General features: G+C 51.2%; 3 protein-coding genes across 3 annotated transcripts; 2 read left to right on the top strand and 1 right to left on the bottom strand.

Annotated features, from left to right (window-relative positions):
- Positions 1-578: 578 nt before the first annotated feature.
- LOC100899536 (transmembrane protein 60) lies at positions 579-1429 on the bottom strand. The gene is made up of 2 exons (XM_003738907.2): positions 1049-1429; positions 579-903 (listed from the first exon to the last, which is right to left on the bottom strand). Exons 1-2 carry the CDS (start codon positions 1208-1210, stop codon positions 673-675), a joined length of 393 nt encoding a protein of 130 aa, XP_003738955.1. The 5' UTR covers positions 1211-1429; the 3' UTR covers positions 579-672.
- A 272-nt stretch (positions 1430-1701) lies between these two features.
- On the top strand, positions 1702-6934 carry Tbc1d22 (TBC1 domain family member 22). Its single transcript, XM_029113147.1, has 7 exons — positions 1702-1925; positions 3430-3563; positions 3661-3903; positions 4966-5036; positions 5585-5773; positions 5890-6202; positions 6350-6934. The coding sequence occupies exons 1-7, from the start codon at positions 1855-1857 to the stop codon at positions 6712-6714; spliced, it is 1386 nt and encodes a 461-aa protein (XP_028968980.1). The 5' UTR covers positions 1702-1854; the 3' UTR covers positions 6715-6934.
- A 2548-nt stretch (positions 6935-9482) lies between these two features.
- On the top strand, positions 9483-12176 carry LOC100900809 (organic cation transporter protein-like). The gene is made up of 8 exons (XM_003738914.1): positions 9483-9692; positions 9846-10085; positions 10293-10551; positions 10693-10861; positions 10948-11074; positions 11321-11558; positions 11691-11872; positions 11967-12176. Exons 1-8 carry the CDS (start codon positions 9483-9485, stop codon positions 12174-12176), a joined length of 1635 nt encoding a protein of 544 aa, XP_003738962.1.
- The last annotated feature ends 942 nt before the right edge of the window (positions 12177-13118 follow it).

Below are 13118 nucleotides of genomic sequence, written 5' to 3'. Positions count from 1 at the left end.
GGTCCTCGGAGTGTGGGGTTATTTTGCTATCCCAATACGCGAGGGGAAGGGAAGTGCCGAGGAAGTGCTTCGAGTCGATACTAATGACGGCGTCGTTGCGTAGTGAAAGAATGAATATACATTGAACTCCGCTCATGGGGACCTCCGGATAATCGGACCTTCCGCCTAATTGGACCGGAATCCGGGTCCCCGAAGAAGCTGCCCGGATCAAAATCGCTCCGGTCAGTCGGACGAATCGCGTATTGGGCCCGAGGTGGCCCGGTCCCGATGAGGTCCCATTAGGCGGAGACCTTTTGTATAATGAAGCTGGTGGACGATTCGAGAGCGTGAATCTTCGGGATCGGCTGATCCGAAACGGGCTGGGAAGAGTTGGATAGAGGGAAAGCTTGAAAGATCGGCCCGGAACAGGTGAACCATCTATGAAACGCGACTATGCAGCACAGGACCGAGTCCTCAGGCGGATTTTGTTACAGCCCCTGCTCATATTCTGCAGTGGAGTCTGCGGTGGACAGCGATGCACGGATCCGAGATGAAATTAAGAATTCATTCTCCGACTCGGAAGACCCTTGTTCTTGACGAATCATAGATCATAGTCTACAGGTTTTATTATTTACAGGCTCATCATCTCATACTTATTGTACACATCACGGATTCGTCTGAGTCGGCGACGGTCTATTCAGCAGAGCCGTCGCAGAAATAATTGAGAGGGACGAGAATGTTGGCTTGGAAGAAGATAATCGCGATCCAGAATGGAGCTAGGACGACCGTCCACGGCAAGTTCGCTAAATACTCCAAACGCAAGCACAAGAGTATTTGGAAAGTCGTTTTCGAAATAACTCCGAGCACGAACAATGATTCCCGGGGGCACGTCGGCTCTAGTTGTCTCCGGAAGCCAGTATACACCTGAAGAGAGTGATTCCATTAAATTGAATAGCTCCGACAAGATCCTGGCAGAAAGTCTCCCGGCTGATATTTTGCATTCAGCGAGAGCTCCACTCGTAGACCCACGATGGATGATGATGCGGTCGATTTAGCTTGATTGACTCACTTCGTAGCCCGCTATGGCGAGTAATTTCAAGTCCAGAATGAACATGGGGATGAAAACTCCGAACCAGTTCCAATGGTGTTTCTCGTCCAGGCGGAAGGCGAGCATCGCAATGAACGTTGCGCACAAACTCCAGATCACTAAACTCATTTGGAGAGTCGTCATGTCTGATCCTGGATAGCTGACTTTCTCACCCGGAGGTAAGATGTAGTTGCCACCGCACAGAGAGCCTCACGCTCTCTATCAGCCCATGAGGTTCAGTCTCCCAACATATCGAAGATCTTCCCGCATCGGATGAGACTGCCCGCACGTCCTCGGCGATGAACATCGACAGGAAAAAATTCCCCCATCCACGCTCGACGCGGAAAAGTTTATTTAACGGCGACGATTGTTTACTTCGTGTCTGCCCAGCTGATGACTCCCCAAGCATCCAAACCGACGGAATCGAGTCCGGCCGTGAAGTCTCAGCGAATTCCTTGCTCCGTATTTTCTCGAAGGACATGGTATTCGCGGCACCCCAGCAGCCCCGTCGCTCATTCTGACTCGCGGAAGATTCTCGCTCGATCAAGATTCGCCCCTCGATGAGCATGGAAGAGTGAGCGGCATCGCGGCCGCCGCCGCAGGAATCCGCCAAACTAGCGGTTGAGCTGAAAGATAGTTTTGATCTTCGTGTCAGTTCGGACCGACGAGAGCTGAAGAGATAGCAAGATCTGTGCATCAAGTTTATTGGTGCAGTGTATTTGAGATTAGCTGAGCTCAGGAGCTGCTTAGCTGTGCGTCCCGCACTTCTGGCGAAATGTCTGCTTGAGATGGAGACAACCAGTGACAAGCGTAATGCGAACACCTGGAAGATGTACTCCACAAGATCTGTGCCTGGCAGGTGGGTTCTTGATTTTTTCCCACCGACCCGCTGTTCCTGCGTGTCGCACTCCCGACTATAACCGGGGGCTGTGATGAGCGATATGTGTTTGCTCGCAGCATCGACCCATGTTCAGAGTTATTGATTAACTCGTCTTCAGCTACCCATGTGTGCATGGTGTGGGTCACACAACTGAGCTCTTCCTCCTTCTTCGACAAAGAGGTTTGACGTCCGATTTTCCGTGGAAAGAAGGCATCGTCGCCGTCGGGTTCCGAGCCCCAGACGTGCTTCCGTTTTTATAGGTTTGTGCTGTGCTAGCCGTCTGTCGGCGTCCCGAGTGCCTTGCCTGTCTGTTTGTTCGTGTCTCGTCCACGCAGTCAGTCGTCTTTACTCCCTTATTTCTCGAGGCCCGTTTCCGTGTCTATAATGGGAAGGCAACGCATTGCTCTGTGTGGGTCTCTGAGGTTAGTGTGAGGGAAAAGCTCCTGCAGCTGCGAGTTTCACACCCAGTCCGTTTCATTCGATCGGGAAGTAGACTGTAGACCGAGGATCGAAATGGAATCAATGTCACATTTCGATCAGGGAATCGTTGCGTTCGTCCACGCTCCCTTCGGAGCGCGTCAGCTCCTCGATTATCATCGCTCACCCCGTTCGCGAAGGCTGCGAAGAACCCAGAGCGGCAGAGGCAGTCTTGATGGTCGTGCGGTGGCAGCACGGCATCTTTCTTCCCTGCCGATTATGTTCTGAATCCCCGCAGCGGAAGCCATCTCCTTGTAGACGCTCCGCTGGCGCTCTGAGATTTTTCAAGGTTTCCGCGCTGTTGGCAACGTTAGCTCGTGAACATGAGCCGTCGCGATCCGCGCTCAACATCTCGGACTGTGATATTTACCCTAGCCAACGTGTGATAAGCAAGAATTCACGTCGATTATTCGCTCGATACGGTTATTCTTGAGCCCTCCAAACTATCTTTCTTTGTAGATTACTACTTGGAGCTAAATGAGCAGTAGTTCCCGAAGAGGTTTTTCACCGTTCTGATAGATCAGATTTTTTCTAGAGATTGATCTTTCTCCGGAGACGGATCAACGGAGGAGGCTCCTCCGGGTTGCTTCGTTCATGAACTCGTTGGCGAGCTTGTCGAGAAAATCACGAAATTTGCATCGGGTGCTCACGAGTGATGAATCCGTTTCAAGAAAAAGATCATGAACTCCGTTTGGCGATCTGGGATCATCGAGGCTCCAGGCTCGGATCAAAGAGGACGCAATAATGAGATGGACTCCGGCGATTGTTCTTCACCGACGTATCGAGGCGGTGCTCTATGGTTTGCGGCGGGGCGATCCTCTGCTTGGACGGTTCTCACGTTGCGTCGTTTTCTCTGTCGCTGAACTGTCTCAGAGCGGTTCTGACGGCTCTAAAACTTAGTTCAAGATCGAGGAGCGGAGCATCAATAATTGATTCAGCGGGGTTCGGCGAGGAAAATCGCTCAGCTTCACATACATATATGAGAAGAACATGATGATTTTTGCAGAACGATTCCTCTGAACGAACGGGTCATGCCGACCAAACCTACCAGTCAAAGCGCCCACAGCTCATTCCAGAACTTCCAAGATGCCACGGAGGATGCGTGGGACGTGGGAGATGACGAATTTTGTCACATATCAGGTCAGTGGACAACGATCTCAAAACTGGAGAGCCGCGGCTGGCGGAAGCTCGGTCAATCATGATATCGAGTTCTTGCTCATTACTCATTACATTACAGATAAAAAAGTCCTCAGTGTGAGTCCTCCAAGCTCGAAGCCGCCGTCGATGATTGTGAAAAATATTGTTGATGGAAACCTGTGTATTGCACTGCCGACTGTGACAGGGACTCGTCGACCCGGCATAGCCGTTCGACGAGGGTCCGATGGGTGGAAACCCTCGGTCAAAGCATTCGAGCCTCCTCAGAGGAGAGGTCTGGAGCACAAATTCCGGGAGATACTGCAGTCTGAAACTCCTGATCTAGGTGAGTGTTCTCAGTCAGAGGAGAGGACGAGGTCGACCTCAGCGCTCGCAAGATAATTCTCATTCAGCGTCCCAGAAGTTAATTATTGCGTCGATCCCTCTCATGTCGATTTTCTGGGTCTCGATTCCGAGTTTTGCTTGCTCCAACTGGAAGGAATCTGTTCGTAAACATCACCGGGGACTCTCCGTCGCGTGCGCTCTATCTATCGCGGTCCACGTCGGCGGTGGCTTCGCTTATCGAGAAAAAGTAGTGCGCAGAGAACAATACAAAGTGCCACGGTGTGACGCTTAGTCAAGTGTCGAATGGTGAACAACTTCCTCTTCTATCATTTGTCGTCTGGCCCGTCAGGCTTCCTATCTATCCTTTGGTCCGGGTAAAGTCACACGAATCGCCACAAAGGAGTTCCCAGGTGGTGATACAGCCTCGAGATCCCTGCCGCCCAATCCGTTTCCATCTGATAACGGTTCGGATGGATTCATTTCAGCCGATCGGTTTTTGATGAATGAATATCGCTCTGTGAATCCCTCGGCCAACAGCAGAAGACGGGAAGAATTTCTGTCCTGTGGCTCACCACCGTTACGTGGCGTTCTTTTGAGTGCAGGGCGACGCAGCGGTTAAATAGAGATCGGTCACGAGTCACGAGGTCACTCCTGATCACTAGCTCGCCTACCTCAAGTGTCTTTCCGATCCGCCAGCATGTCCACAGCTTCGATGGCTACGCGACATCGGCAGATGGCCGATTTTCCCGGATCGCGGCGCCGGATGCGACGTGAAGAGCAACTTGGAGCCGGATATCTCAGCGGAACGTAATCGATGCAAGACAGGGACCGCGACGAGATATCGGACCTCTTTTGATGACGATAATTTTGCGAGGAACTCCCGTTCGAAGATAGAATGAATTAGCTCCCCCGACTCCACTCTCTCCGAGGAAAAATGTTCGACTTGAGCACACTGGAATAGTTCCCTTGCGTGCCAGTTGACATTTCAGAGGGCAAAGTAATTGGTGTGAATTTATCTCCATCCGAGCGACATTATCTCTCATGGAACGACGACTACTTTCAGAAAAACTCCGTACACTAAGTTGGAAAGGAATACCGACGCAAGTGAGACCTCTTGTCTGGAAAATTTTGTCGGTAAGTTACGATAGGGGAATGGACCGACTCCAGTCTCATATTTAAAGGATAGCTCAAGCGACCGCTCGCGAGGAGCAATTGTTTCGTATTATGGCGGCACACATTGATCTGTGATTTGCTCGAAAGGCTTCTGAATTATAATTGTGTCAAAGGTGGACCCTTATCTAGGGAGCCCGTATCCGGACGAGACGAGTCCTGATTCTAATGGCTCCTTGTCGATCTATCTGAGTGATTCGACAACAGCTGGAATCCTGATCCCGTTCGACAAATCGCGCGGCCTCTTTAAATGAAAGGCCTTTCAAAACATATGCCCTCGACTCGATACGACTCAGCATCGCTTGGGCCAATACGATAGAGATTGTTGTTCTGAGAATCTCATTCCGATGGTCTATGTCTATAGAGCCTTCGCCGACGCAATTGAAACCGCTTTGGCGCCTGGGATCCGAACTCGAGGTTGGAATCCCATCCCAGGAAGGGCCACATACTTTCCTCCGGAAACCATGTCGAGAAAAATTATGATCATCCTGACTAGAGCTGCTCCCTTGCAGGGATATCTGCCAGTGAGCGCTGATCGCCGGAGACCGGTCCTGGATCGAAAACGTGAAGAGTACTTTAGTTATGTACGGCAATACTACGATAACAGATCCGAGGACCAGATGCACCAGGAAACATACCGACAAATCCATATCGACATACCTCGAATGTCTCCCCTCGTTCCTCTCTTCCAACAGCCAGCCGTGAGTGAGGCTTCCTCGCTGTTGATCTCTCCGAGTTCCGCGGATGTGACAAGAGCACGACCGATCGCATGGTCCTATCCGATCATCGAATTCTCACTCCCTCTTTCTCTCGATAGGTCCAGTTAATATTTGAGCGAATCTTGTACATTTGGAGCATACGACACCCGGCATCTGGTTATGTGCAGGGTATGAATGACCTCGTGACCCCGTTTTTCGTCGTGTTCCTGTGTGAGCTCACCTCGCCGAAGGAGGATGTAGAAGTGTTCGATGTCGCAAAATTATCCCAATCGGATCTTCACCAAATCGAGGCGGATTCGTATTGGTGTATGTCGAAGCTGCTCGATGGCATCCAAGATAACTACACTTTCGCTCAGCCCGGCATCCAAGCGAAGGTCAACACACTCCGTATTCTTATGCAGCGAGTTGACAGTGAGTGACCTCGTCCTGCATCTAGTCAACCTCTTCCCTCTAGTCGACCGATCCTGAATCCTATGATTCTCTGGAACATCGGCTGTCATGCCGGATTGACGCCGACGTCGAAGCTCCTTGACTGACTCATGTGATTTGTCCCAACAGAGCCCCTCTTCGATCACCTTGAAGCACACGGGATTGAATTCCTGCAATTCACTTTTCGATGGATGAACAATCTTCTGATGCGAGAGCTGCCACTGAGGTGCACTGTGAGGTTGTGGGATACCTACCTCTCTGAAGGCGATACCGGCTTCTCGGTCTTCCATTTGTATGTGTGTGCGGCGTTCCTCAAGCACTTCTCCAAGAGTCTGATGATGGAACGAGATTTCCAGGGTCTGATGCTCCTGCTCCAGAATCTCCCGACTGCGAAATGGGGTGATACCGAAATCACGATGTTGGTCGCTGAGGCCTACAATCTGAAGTACATGTTCAATGACGCTCCGAATCACCTCGTGACGGGATCGATTTGATCAGTCCTCAATGCCGTCCGAGGGCTGCAATATTCGGGGAGTGGAATACAATTGTTGTATATAAATGGACAGTGCTCTATCTACATGCGTATAATTAAATGATTACACTTTTGCAAACAATATATCTGGATTACATCGGTGAGAGTCAGGACCATAGTAGAACAGAATGTTTGCGTGCGAGTGATGGAGAATCACCGTTGAACGACTGCTTCCTTTTGTACATTTCTTGGGATTACTCCAAGTGAGCTATGCAATGCCTTCCTTGGACTCAAGCGGATACCGTTGGGAGGTTAATAATAAATAAGGGGATGTGATACATTGCTCTGCAGGGATCCTCTTATTTGTAGGAGTGACTTTAGTTCCTCGGGTACTCGAAACCATAGCATGGGAAGCCATAGCACGGATTTATAGGACCACCCGTTGTCGGCAGTCCCAAAAGCAGAGGGAGGACCCCCGCATCTCTTCCTGAAACCTTGCATACCACGTCCATGCCTCTTGAGCTCCATTTCTCACGAATAATGATATCAGAACGGTTGACTAAACATCGCGCATTCTTTCATATATGTACAGCAAGATATCGCTAAGGAATAAGGAACGGCGAAAAATCGACTAGACACGCGATCCCTGAAAGGTATCATAGTAAAACACACGAACAACAAGTCTTCCTCCTGGCTTTTGTATCGAGGCTTCTGGGAGCTAGCTTGGGTGCTGAGCGCTTCATTCGTAGTTTGACATTGTCTTTCGGAACTGATTTCACTCTGACCACTCCGTTCTTGATTATCTCTCTCTTTTTCGGGATCGGTTTCACTTTCGCTCGCTGGCGGTTGCGGTCTGGCTTTTCCGTTCTTGTTTTCGATGTACGAAGCTCCATGATGTCGGATATGGCGAGGGCGTCATCATCGTCCGGCGAGATCGAAGAAGCATTCTCATCACGATCAACATGGAAATACATTATTCGAGAAATTATTTTGAGCCACGAAAGATGATTTCGGTCGCTGGATGTCGAATTCCATCTTCCACCACGAGCTGACGCGGGAATTAATGCGGCGAGAGGAGAATTGGAAGATTGGCGCATTTCTTGACGCAACCAGGTGACGACCTCCGAAAACCGATATCATTCCCGCGACTCGGAAAATGGACGAATCCACGGAAAGTGGCGCGTCTAATGGGTCGGGACATGCAATGAGCCTATTCTGTGGAGATTCTTACCGGCTGGGAAACTTCGTCCTAAGAGCTTCGAAGTCTTTCTCCCTTTTTTCAAGCGCGATGATCTGGGATGGAACATGAAATCGAGGAAGGAATCATTCAGCGAGATATTCGTCAAGTCAGAGATTCGTGCACCCGTCGACCCTGCTTTCATATCAGCGCCCCGATTTCCGACTAGTCGCCCCCGCTGTTGATCTTCATGCTTCATTGTTGTGCCCGAAACGTGAGGAAGAGAAATTTCGAATACGATCCCCCCGAATGGAGGATATCTGCTCTGACCGAGGTGCTGTTATTACAATTTATTCTCTTTCTTATAATTTCGATTACTGGTTCCTGAATGAATGGAACGAATTCAGGGATATGGAGACGCCGCCTGTCTCTCAGTCTCGATATTCACAGGCGACCTAACGGGGAAATGAATGCAGCTTGTCCAATGAACAGCCAGTTAGATAGCCAGTGAGAGGGGAGAAGCGGAAGAAGGCTTTTATGTTCCAATCTCCGAGCTTCCGGGCTCTGACCATAGGGATCGATTGTCAGCCGCCCGGAGCTCCTTGCACTTGAATTCGGAAAATCGGGCCTGTGATCGTTGCTCGGAAGCATACTTCGATGTTGAAACCTTCTCTGATTTGACAGATTCATGGTCAACCGGGGAGCTGGACCGATCATTTTTCTGCTCCCCCTATCAGGATCGGTTCTGATGTGGATGCGGGAGCGAGAATTGATATCGTTCAACTTTCGGTTCGATTACTGCATAACCAGCTAGCGTTGACAGTTTACGTTCGTACAGTTCAGCAAGCTGTCTCCGTCTTCGAAGCTTCGTCCTCTCAGACCGCCGCTGGGTACTATTGGTCTCTTCCGATTTTCATTCAGCTGTCGTGTCTCTGCTGCCGGAGATCGCTTGGCTTATTGTCAGGTCCATATATTCTGAACGCTACCGTTCGTTCCGCGTTGAGCTGTCTAGAGTTGAGGCATTTCGTACTCTCAGAGCGGCGCTCAGTGCTCTCCGTTCGATTTGCAGCTTGCGATTTCGGTCGGTCGACGAGTCTCTCCGTGTAGGGATTACTCAGCTCTTTGTTCGGTAAATCTCTCCGTGACCTTCACGATGCATCCCCTTTGGGGCTCTGGATCCATCTCCATGAGGCATAAGCCTTCTTCACCTGTTGTAATCGTGTCACCTGTTGATTTCAGCTGGCTTGGCCCACGTCCCATCCTCCGACTTGATGTGTACCAGGCCTTAGCGCTCAATCTCTGCTTTTCTGCTCATGCCGCTCCGATAGTATCCACGATCAGTAGCTCCGCATCGCGGCTGCGTCTCACGGGGCGCAACCGCGTCGGGCGGCACCCCCTCCCGTTTCCCGGGGGCGTCATCGCACCCACCTCGACAACTGAGTCCCTCGGGGGAGCGCGAGAACTCACCGCGCTTCTGTTGCAAGCTTCCCCTCCGCATGATATTCTGCTCATCGAATCGCTCCGTCACGAATCGCGCCGGATCCGGATGACAATCGGGTTGTGGTTCAGTGAGGGAACTTAGGGCGGGCCTCCTCTGGGACGACGGGAGAGACATGGATTTCGATGAGGTTCTCTCGCGAGCGGGACAGCTCGGCCGTTACCAGAAATGGTTCCTCGTTCTTGTGTGTTTACCCGCTTGTTTTCTCGCGAGCGTCAATATATTCGTCCATGTATTCATCTCGGATGTTCCGGAGCACCATTGTTCTCCGTCCCTTAAGGACGACCGGGCGATGCTTCTCAGGCAGAGCTTGACACATCCAGAGGTAAGCATATGTATATGAAGGGGCCGAAATACGTAAGGAACCGTAGATCGTCGTGCTGTCGATTCGCCACATCATCCGTCCCCGGCTGCAATCGGGGTCCAAATATTCGACGGCATGCGCCAAACAGGAGAGTGAAATTGGCGGAGTTTCCAGGATTTCGAGACTGCACTACGAGTTATCTTCCTGCCGCGCGACTCCCGAGGAACTTTCTCCCAATGTCAACAATATGGTGTCGACCTGAACTCCGTCATCGACCACGTCGTCAAAACCCATGGATATATCAACTTGACAATCCTTGAGGAGTTCGTCGAGCGCAATCGTTGGCCCTCCGTCCAATGCCTCAATGGATGGGTCTACGATAAGGATGAATACAGCGAGACCCTCGCGTCGAAGGTATGGTGTAAAATAAATCTGGCCATGAAGCTTGCGATGCGAGCATCACGATCACATCCAAAAAACGGGAGACTCACTGGATATCTTGAGGAGCTCGTTCCGACGATCGGGAGCTCCTTACTGAGGAAGAACGCGAGAACCTTCCCGGTCGTGAGACTCTCACTTGATTTCTTATCAGGAGCTAAGCTACTCTTCGTTGATCCGCAGTTCAACGCGGTCTGCGAGCAGGAGTGGCTTGTGACCACAGCTCAGAGCGCCTTCTTCGTCGGTGGGGTGATCGGGAGCTTGGTTTTCGGATGTGTCTCGGACAACTGGGGGAGGAGACCCGCATTGATTTTCGCGACAGCTCTCGACGTATTCGGGAATCTCGCAGCTCTGTGCCTACCGAACTACTTGAGTTACATAATTCTGAGATTCATCACTGGCCTGACCTACCCTAGTGTCTTCAGCCTGGCTTTCGTGATGGGTGCGTATGTTTCCGACTTCCGTCCTCACTCTGACGTTGCTCACGTCTTCGTCCACGGGTTCATCTAGGTACGCGGTAACGTTCTACGAACCTGAGACTCGATCATCTGTCCTTCGATCACGATATTTACTGATATTCCAGCGAGCGAAATCAGTGGTACCTCGGAACGGATGACCTCGAGCATCATCTGCGACCTCGCGTACACGTTCGCAATGACGCTGCTTCCCGTCGTAGCCTATTTCGCCAGACACTGGTGGACCCTCCAGGCGTGGATGACTTTCCCGATGTTGCTCCTCATCGGCTTCTATTGGTTCGTGTAAATTTGAAACATAGAGACAGGATACTCAATCACCGAGACTCACGATCCGGAGAATAAAACCTCTGGGGAATCCGCAGGGCGCTACCCGAGTCGCCTCATTGGCTGATCTCCCAGGGAAGGGTGGACGAAGCGGAGAAGATCATCCAGAGAATCGCAGCGGTCAATGGGAATCCATTGGCGCCGAACTTCTTGCGGGAGAACTTGGTAAGGAAATTCGGCCGTGGGCGAGTCCTAAGAGCCGGTGAATTCCAGTCCCAATGATTGAATCAAGCATCCTTCGACTATCCTAGGCGCCCGACTTAGTTTCACCACGGAATCCGAAGTCCCAGATCGCAGTCTCGCAAATCCTGAAGTATCCGAGGGTCGCATTGAGACTCATAATCATCATCGTCGCGTGGGCCATCGTTGCGATGGTTCGTGTTCAGGTTCACTATGACCAATGATCTGCAGCAATCTGTCGTAATCGCTCACAGCGCGATATATCAACAGTTGTGCCATGGCTTGAGTCTGGCTGCGCCGATTCTGCCGTCGGCGACCGCCGTGGCCTTTTTCGTCTCGAGTGTTTTCGGATTTCCGGGATTCTTCTTGGTTTGCATATCCACCCGCTATCTCGGTCGGAGAAGCGTCATGCTGGGAACCCTCTTCCTTAGCGGAGTTCTGAGCGCTGCGACAGCCTTCGTTCCAGAAGGTGAGTGTAGGAATTGAAGAATCAGGGAAACCGATCTATAGACTCGGACAGGAGGAAGTTTTGAAGGTCGAGAACCTCGTTCTGAGTGGAATCGACTGACCCTTGATGAAGATGGGAAAAATTTCCCCACAGACTTGCCGTGGCTTGCCGTGCTGCTCCCGTCGCTTTCAAGGATGATCATCACAATTTCGTTTACGGTGATCTACGTATTCGCTGGGGAGCTTTTCCCAACGGTCATAAGGGGATTCGCGCTGGGCGCAGCCTCGACAGGATCACAGCTTACAATGATAGCAAATCCATACATATTATTCTTGGTGAGTCACCTTGACTTTCCTTACATTTTCCAAAATTCCGCCCATCCCTGGCGAAGCCGACGCTCGCTGAACGATTCCCTCCCTTGGCTTCCAGGGCAACACCTACGGAAAAGGTGTGCCGTTCCTGATCTTGGGGGTCTCTGCGATTCTGGGGGCGCCCTTGATGCTAATTCTCCCGGAAACACTGAATTCTCCTCTCCCGACAACTCTGCAGGAATCGGAGCACTACGCCGAGTATGTCAAACGGAGGAACGCCGGCCCGGATCGGGCCCCGAAGATAGAAATAACAGACGTACGCCTATGATCGACTGGCGTGTCTGCGTTTTTTGGAGTCGAGCCCTCGGGCGAACAGAATGATACACGGCGCGTCATGTCGACGGTGCACATTTTCCCCTCTGCCATGAAAAACTGTACTCGAAAGCCGAAGCAGAGCATCGCAAACGCTTGAAAGTCCATAAATTCCATGGATGTTGAGAGCTCTTCGTCCGTGAGATTTCGTTTGTAAGCTCCGCGTCTCCCAATCAGGGGATCGATGGCCCCCAACGCAGGCCTTCTGAGCGGCCGAGCCCACCACCGAATCCCAGAATTTTTCAGGACGGAAACTCTAATCGATTCGCTCAATATCATAGAACATATTCGTTGAGTCATCTGTGGTCTCAACCATACGGTAAATGAAGCCTCTCGTTCGACAGTACGTATTTGTCCCACCAACGTCAGGAATGAGCGTCCTGCCCCTCACGGAGCGGTGTTGTCGGGAGCTTGCCTGGACGGCATCTCAGAACGAACTCTTAGAAGATCTATGATAGAGTCGCAGACAATGACACAAATCCAAATTTATTTTATATATTAATAAAGCCCATCAGATCAGGCACGAAGACCCGTTTGTACACAATTCTTCTTGATGGCACAACTGGCATGATACAATGATCGTATACCCGGACCACCACACCACCAGGTATATATCGAGTCACGTCGTCCTCCTTCTCCAGGCAGCTGGGAGCTTCTCGTTGTCTCGCCCGAGGCTCGACCCCGAAGAGAAGTTCGACTGTGACCTTAGTTCGGCATCCTGATTCGTTCGGTAACGAAAAATAGCGATCGCGAACTCATCCTATCCAAGAATTGCGACAGAGCTCCGAAAACCGGGGTCAGAAGAGGGATTCGCATTTCGCGGCAAGAAGGTTGGGAATCGGAGAGCCCCGATACGGCTGGAAGGGAGATTCCTGCCGTCGCCTGTTGAAGCGTCCAA

Source organism: Galendromus occidentalis, unplaced genomic scaffold (genome assembly GCF_000255335.2).
Source record: "Galendromus occidentalis unplaced genomic scaffold, Mocc_1.1 scf7180000076357, whole genome shotgun sequence".
Taxonomy (NCBI): domain Eukaryota; kingdom Metazoa; phylum Arthropoda; class Arachnida; order Mesostigmata; family Phytoseiidae; genus Galendromus; species Galendromus occidentalis.
This window is presented reverse-complemented; position numbering and strand designations above follow the sequence as displayed.